Raw genomic sequence first — 7,988 nt, forward strand, 5'->3', positions numbered from 1 at the left:
ACTCGGTAGGATTAGTCGTTCTATGTCAGAGGTGCGCAATCAATGACAATACACACCCGTGGGACGAGAGAATCACCAACTTCAGATCGGGAGACTAATCTACCGAGTTGAGAAGGTGATCTCTTGAAGACTTTTTGATCATGCTGTTATTTACCTAAGAGATCTGTTATAAATGCGCGTCTGCCTAGATCATAAGCGCGTGATATTAGGTGTCATGGACGCCGCTGATTGAAAGGAGGTACTGGAATTCTGCCGAGCGCACAGACCGAAACAGAGTAGCCCACCTTGATTCTTCCATCTTAGGCACGAGGTCGAGAGAAGTGCGAAGGTGGTACCTATAAGTACTCTGGGAAAGGACCGACGTGACTTCCCCGAAGATGTGCCGATATTCGAATCCCGTCCTGGAGAACGTTGGTGCTAATAGACTCACATTCTGAAATTTGAGCCCATGTGCAAGGGTGAGATGCGCTTCTTTCAGATACTAATCCACTTTCTCATTGGCGTTGGGAATCAACGCACATGGCGCAGAATCTTCCCAGATTTATCTACGTGGGAGTTAGTGTCACACGATTATTAGCAAACGACATGCTCACACAAGAAATGGCTGGCAGATTGTAATTACGCCGAAACAAGGGAACTCCGGTCCCGGAGACTACGGCAAAAGAGTGGAATCTACTATCAGATTGGAGGACGCCGAGCAGGTCGGGACTGGCCTCCCACGCCAGACTGAGGGCATGGAAAGATCTGCATCCTATGAAGAAATGCAATAGCTACGTACAGGTACCCTGGATGCCGTGCGGCCACGAGTGCAAATGTCAGTAACCCGTGAGCTTATTGCGACACATGAGAAGAGCTATTCATGTTCAAAAAATATTTCATTGCAGCTGGCTAGACTCACCGGCCTTGACTCGACTCGACGTTCCCGTCCAGTTTCACAATCCAGTATATCTTCCAGCGCGACATCTTTTCGCGCTAAGGATTGGCTCCTGGGAGAGATCAAATTGCATCGTATTTTACAGCAGATGCATAGGCTCGCGCTGGTCGTTCTCAGAATAGAATCCATCAGCGTTCTTTCATGGCATCGCATAGTATCACGATGGTGTCATATTTATTATCCAAGGTACATTGAAATAGGTTGAACGATCTGAAGCTTGAGCGCCAGTTCAGCTTCATCTGTTGCGTTCATCGGACCAGTTCGTGAAACCACTGTTCAGGCAATGTCAGAAGGCCGACGAGATGAACTGCGTTCCCCACGGTGCATGGTAACTCGACGAGAAAAGATTGCTCCCGACAGTGAGAGCAGATGGCAAAAGAAGCTGACATCGGAGCGAGCGGCCATCAAAAATGTCGTCTACATAAAGTTGTCGTATCCGGTTTGGGCCGCCGATATAATTTAATCCTTCGCCCAGGGGAAAGATGAGCTTCCTTTGCTTCGATGGCAAAACTATGGCACCCGGAACAACAAAGATGAAAATCAGAACTGCCAGGAGGGTTTGTCGGCAATTCTCACGGCGGAAGTGCGGAAGCCTAGTTCCGATGGAAGAAAGCACGAATTGAACACACGGTGACGGCGTGCAGCAACAGCCAACGAGCTGCATTATAAATGAAAAGCTTTTGAGCACATCTAATAATGAATTTGAAAGACCCGCACCGTTGGTTCTTCCAGAGGTTCGGTCATTAACTCATGAATGAGATCACAATTACCGGCAACTTGAGATGGGAAGGCAAAAAAAACATCCTGGAGTATGTCTTGCGGACATTAAGGGATGGGCACGCGAATAGCTAGACCGGTAGTAGAAGCTGGATTGAGCAAACCAATTGAGACATGAGGAAGTTAGAACTTCTGAAATGGATCGATTTAATTGCATGATTGCGTAGACACTTACCATGCTGTTGGCATTTAAGTAGTTACAAATACAGGAATCTATCTTAGAGTAAGCTCTCAGCCATATTGAGGCAGCAATCTCACCAATGACCCATGCATATCAAACGAAGCTAACGTATGAACCTAGACTAGTGACTCAAAGTTCCTAAATACCGCAGTGCTTTGATCCCGGACGTAATTGAATACTATACTGTATAGCTTCTTGGACAGGAGATCGAGAAGCACGAGCGAGTATGAGTCTTACGCAAGGATGTTCGGAAGAGATTCATGCAAGGCCCTGGAATCCTTATTTATTAAATAGAAGGCAATTCCCGGTCATTCAATCATGAGAGCGCAAACTTACGCTGAAAAGGTTCAAGGGGCGCATTTGCTGACCATCGACCAATCGCAACTCCGAAGTGACCTAATAGAACGCGGACTTGGCTAATACATTCGCGTTCTATAGAATCACACGGATCGATCCGTCTGAATATTTCCAAGCCAGGGGACCTATGCAATGAGCGCTATTTAGGGATGCACATGCCTGTGCATACCACCAGTAACAGCTGAACCGTGATGAACTATCTGTGTTTTTATGAAAAGAAGCCAAACGAGAATCAATCAAATGTGACATCTGAAATTTAGCCAGGAACTTAGGCACTAGACACCCAGCCAGTCCGCTGCGCGGGTAGCAGCATCTCCATCAATCACCAGGAGCTAATTTCTACGGCCATGACGAAATGCGCTGCATCGTTGCACGACTCACTGAATTTGGAAAGGGAATTTTGCGCTTTAAGGAAGGGAATGTCTACTTTGTATGGATGAAGGCAGATCAGTCAGCCGCACGCCGATAACATACATATAATATGCTTTGGGAGATATCACCTGTGAAAGATCGAAAATGCTATTAAGAATGATACGACACAAAGAACACAGCGCTCGTCATCTTTGAAAGTTCGTTCATAATCACCGTGCTACTCTACTGGAACGAATGAATTGTGTAACGGGCTGATGTGCGATGAGATTGGGATGAGATGGGGATTTCAAGCAACAAGTGTTGGATGAACAGATCTAGAGTTGAGGCAACCTGGTAAGTGCGAACACGACGGTGACGAACAATGACCAAACCTCAGGCTCGGCCAGAAGCACATCGACCGTTCACATTAGGCGCTATGGGGTGGTCGAGGGCCAGCGATATTCTACGACGTGGTCAGCTCTGGCGCTCTGGCCAACAGATACACGGTCTTGAGTATTTAGGCTTTATATGTGAGGATAATCAAGGTGTTGGATGCGACAACACCGAGATCGCAACCGATATCCCTTCTGTCATTTCTGATAGATTATGGAGAACAATCCAAAATTAGACGGGAATACTACCCGCGTGGAAGCATTAGGAATACCATGCCTTCTCGCATCACCAGAAAGATCGTCAAAATCTCACACGCGTTGACCGTAAGTGGGTCATGGTTCTAAAACCGATTCCTTGCAGCCAAACAGGACCGGGACAATCACAGTGAATACCATGCAGCTATTTATTGAGCTTAGGAGACTCCAGTAGTCCAGGATCGTTCAATGAGCATGTTCATATACCTAACCTGAAATCCGGTCAAAAGGTCTTAAAAACTTGGGGAGCAAAACAGAAACTCACAATGATGTAATGAAAACGTGTTCGGGAATAGATAGATCCTAATAATGATCCTTTAGCATGCCGCAACAGAAACCTCTCCGATAATGCTTCAGCAGCCGCGATCGTAATTCACAATAAACGGCCTTACCTGGACGCCCGGTGCCATTCTTCAACCGTCTACCTGATTTTCTCCACCGCCCCACCATCGAGTTTCCTCCTCCTACTAGGCGTTTGGTTGACCTCATTCTCTGCATTGGGCCATGGCTTCCCGCTCCACTCGACAGCGGGGGAATGCATATAATGATGAGAGTACGGGGGCGGCGCGATCGGGAACGCAGAGACAGGCTGTGGGGGAAGCATCGTCGACGTGTGCGCGGCGGGGTTTATCCTTGCTCGATACAGAGAAAGCAACGCATTGACGAAGACCGTCGCAAAGGCGAGCGATGACAGGGAGAATACCTGGGGAGTGAAGGTCGAAAAGATTCCAGTATTCAAGCAGTCAGCTGTCGTATTTTGGCTTTATCTTACTATAGACGTACCAGAGTCTTCCAACTGATTGGTTCTACAAAGCCATTCACGACCTCTGCGATGAGCTCCGCGCCGACCTTCGCTCGGCCAACCTTGGAGGGGTCGCGATTCATGCATGTCTCCCATACACTGCACTGGTGCGCCATAGCCGGAATGGGATTAGTAGCACAGAGGTTTGCCTTGTACTGCATCGCGCATTGCGCGATCTCTTGCACAATCTCTGCATGCCGCCATTCGCTTCAGTTCGTGGAAATATCAAAGGAACGGGCACCACGCACCCATCGAGTATTCAGAGATCTTCTGCTCCACGTCCCTCTGCACAGTCAGAATGAACTGCACCAGCACGTACAGAAACACGAGCACGAGCGACAAATTGAAGAAAAACTGCAAGTATCCTAGCAGCACATACGGCAGATCCGATGGAGGTGGCGCTGGTCCTGCCATGTTGAGTGTGTAGTGATTCGATGTTGTCTGTGGCATCAGCCCACGTTCGCCCTCGTTTTCCCCATCGCTGTCTGAGTCCGACTCCTCATCACTGTGTTCAATGCCGTCACCACGTCTTCTCCCTCGCCCAAGCCGACTGCGTGTCCGTTTCTGCTGGCGCGACCGAAAGACTCGACGCATTCCACCTAGCGCCAGCATGCGCTCACCCTTCTCTTCTCCTTCCGCTCTCTCCGCCTCTTTCGACCTCGCTTCATCTCTCCCCTCCGCTCCATCAATCTCCCTCCCCGGCCGGGGCGGGCTCGATTCTACCATGTCGATATCGCGGAGCTCCGGCTGAGGGAAGGTTTTCTCTGGTGCAAAGCGAGGAGGTGGAGCCCACGCGGGGGGATGCGACGAGTGTGGCGGAGGCTCCTGAAAGAGGAAAGGCACATTCGAGGGCTTTTGCGCGCCAAAGGTAGGGAATGTGGGCGAGGATGCATTGACATCTGCGAGTGGGCCTACGGAGGAGGGGTGTGTACACAGTGTTAATGAATGTACGGAGGTGCCCATGTCCGGAGAATTTATGACTCACGTTTCCGAGGACTATCCCCGTCCTGCGCCCACACAGGCTTCGTAAAGCTGCTTGGACGCGATGTAAATTCAAAATCCATCGGCGTCTCCACCGTCCGCGTTGTCCCATATCGTGTGGTCATTTCGAGTATAACTACACCAGTATGAAGAACGTCGTCAACTAGTTACTGAGCTGAGTTCTTCAGATTTTGGAACTTGAACAGCACAAGGGATGAAATAAGAAAGAAACAGCGAAGTGGCGTGGAATCTGCTGAATGCATACAGTGATGAGGAGGGCAACAGCGTCGACACTTGGTCCAAGGACGGTTCGAAGTGTCAGTGTGGACGCGTGGGTCACGTGGGCGCGGACGTGGCCTGGCGCGTGGTGCCCAGTGTGGTGGCGGAAGTCTGGACGCGAGGAGGAGCTGACGATTTGCTTCGAGCGAAAAGCGGGGCCGCACGAGTATACGACGTCAATCTCCACTATGGCAAGCAGAAGTCTATTGAATCGCTCCTTCTTGTCGGCTACGCGCAACCATGTTGCTACATCTCCAGCTGCAAGGCAGCTCTGGGATTATCATCGCCGCCACATCCATCCTCTCGCCACAGACTGGTCGTCGCCTCCGGCAATTCAGTCGAACCTTGTGCCTATTGTCATTGAGCAAACGGTTTGTTGCATCATACTACTTCGCGGTCCAATCTCACATAGATGCAGGGAAGGGGCGAACGGAGTTACGACATATTTTCCAGGCTCCTCAGAGAGCGGGTCATCATGTTGTACGGACCTGTGAGTTTCATATTCAGAGGCGCGCTATCTATTCCGCATGAACTACTTATACACCTATCAAAGATTAGGGATACCGACTCGGCATTAACAGTTGCACAGTTACTCTTCCTTGAGGCTGAAGAGACGTCAAAACCCATTCATCTGTACATCAATTCTCCAGGAGGCAGTGTAACCGCGGGCTTGGCGATATATGACACAGTAAGTGCCTTCGCTTTTTCCCTCTAGGGGTTTTTAATCCATGCAGATGTAGATGCAGGTGCAGTATTTGTTCTCAGACATTGTTGATTGGCTGAGGTACTCACATAACCTCAATATTACTGCCGATATTGTCATAGTATGTATCTTCGCCAATACACACGTACTGCGTTGGGCAGGCGTGCTCTATGGGATCCTTGCTTTTGGCAGCGGGCGAGAAGGGAAAACGACACGCGCTGCCCCACTCGACCATCATGATTCACCGTAAGTAGCTTGTTTTCTACTTAGGGATGGACCTTATCATTTATATAAACTGTACCTTCCACATGTCTATCTCGGCTGACTGAACTTCACATCTGCTCCCACAGAACCCTCCGGTGGCGCCTCCGGGCAAGCATCGGACATTGCCATTCACGCGAAAGAGATACTGCGTGTGCGAGAACTGCTCACGGGGATCTATCAGAAGCATTGTGGTCATGAAAGCGAACATCTAAAAGATGGAATGCGGCGGTTTGGTGAGAATTCCTCTAACTTTTCTGGGATCATCGGGCTGAATGAATTTGAAACTCATAGAGAAGGCATTGGAGCGGGACTATTTCATGACGGGTAAGAGGCTTGTGGATTTCATTCCGCGATTCCTATGCTGATGTACCGTCCAGCGGAGGAAGCACTCCAGTTCGGGATAGTAGACAGTGTGTTAGAGAAGCGCCCCAAGCTGGATAACCCGATTTAGGGCGACTACCATGGTTCCTATTGGTATATTCCCATAGCCCTTTACTCAGCGCAACGCAACGCATGGCATACACTCGTTTTTGCACTATTCGCCGACGCCTGCATCCAGCATGAATTGCCACAGACCAAATAGGAATATGCGATGCCTTATCGCATTCACAAACAATTGAAGCTGCGAGTCGATCTATGTCCGGTTTGTGTATGCCATGTACCTTCTGCGCTGGGTGCGCTCTCTCTCTATCTCTTGTCGATAACTCGTCCTCCAGTCTTCCATACCAGCAGTATATTTGGGATCGTCTGTCTCCGGTGATCGCTGCGATATTCACCGACACATTGCGCAATAGAGGGCTGATGAGTATCAGATGGACCTATTTTCCGAATCGTTTTGAATGGGACTCATCTCACGATACAGCCACTCCGTTGGCGGGCACCTCCACTACTAGGCGGCCGGAACTTGATCTGCCACGATTGCGCGTGCCAATTCCCCCATTAGATCAATCAGTTGAATGTTGGGCGACTTTACTATGAATTCGTTTCTGTTGAGCCCCGAATGGTGCTTGGATAAATTTGAATTGGCTTGAATTTCATTGATAGGTTGGGCGCCTATAGGTGCCCGAAGATATCAAATTACTGACGAGAATTACATTTTGTGTGCAAGATACAGTGCAGGGGACAATGGTTTGGTCTATATGCACGTAGGTTTTCAGCAGTCTGGTGGAGTGTGGATCGTGGAGGCACACTATTGGTGCAAGAAAGACGTAGACGCTAGAGGACGGTCACCAGTGGATGCGGAAGAGCAACTAATTTGGCAGGTCTGTCCAGTCACTGTCCTTGCTTGAATTGTCAGAGCTCAGCCTCTGTATTTGATGCTTTCTCGTTAAATCCAATCTTGACGTTTTCCTGTTCACAGTACGTAGTACACCATTTTGATGCTCTGTTCTCATCTAGATCTGTGTCAGTGGCGCATAACGCCTGATCACGATGCCAGACATTTCAGAGCCAGCAACTCGATCCGTTATTTGAACGTCTGGGTGGGGATGCCATCTAGGCCGACTTGTGTCACTCGCGTGTATGTAAATCCTAATTGGCTGTATCATGAGCTTTGCGGCTTCCATCGCGCGGACCTCCCCGGTTTCCGTATTGCTGGTGAGCCTGTTTATTCTCTCACAGTGGACAGATGCCACCGAAACTCGAGTCTACGATCAACAAGCGAGTGCGCAGCTCCGTAGCGCGTGAAGCCAGCTATCTAGACCGGCCACTTC

At 49.4% G+C, this 7,988-nt stretch overlaps 2 protein-coding genes across 2 annotated transcripts; one reads left to right on the plus strand and one right to left on the minus strand.

The window, feature by feature from the left end:
- Nucleotides 1-3,668: 3,668 nt before the first annotated feature.
- On the minus strand, nt 3,669-5,155 carry FIBRA_03490 (uncharacterized protein; the record flags this gene model as incomplete). Its single annotated transcript, XM_012325331.1, has 4 exons — nt 3,669-3,950; nt 4,031-4,239; nt 4,298-4,960; nt 5,035-5,155. 4 exons carry the CDS (start codon nt 5,153-5,155, stop codon nt 3,669-3,671), a joined length of 1,275 nt encoding a protein of 424 aa, XP_012180721.1.
- A 342-nt stretch (nt 5,156-5,497) lies between these two features.
- FIBRA_03491 (uncharacterized protein) lies at nt 5,498-6,727 on the plus strand (the record flags this gene model as incomplete). The annotated part of the gene is made up of 8 exons (XM_012325332.1): nt 5,498-5,680; nt 5,728-5,799; nt 5,863-5,997; nt 6,050-6,055; nt 6,135-6,258; nt 6,363-6,509; nt 6,568-6,600; nt 6,654-6,727. The coding sequence occupies 8 exons, from the start codon at nt 5,498-5,500 to the stop codon at nt 6,725-6,727; spliced, it is 774 nt and encodes a 257-aa protein (XP_012180722.1).
- Between the last annotated feature and the right edge of the window lie 1,261 nt (nt 6,728-7,988).

The sequence above is a fragment of the Fibroporia radiculosa genome (genome assembly GCF_000313525.1).
Source record: "Fibroporia radiculosa TFFH 294 genomic supercontigs, scaffold2041, whole genome shotgun sequence".
In the NCBI taxonomy this organism is placed as follows: Eukaryota; Fungi; Basidiomycota; class Agaricomycetes; order Polyporales; family Fibroporiaceae; genus Fibroporia; species Fibroporia radiculosa.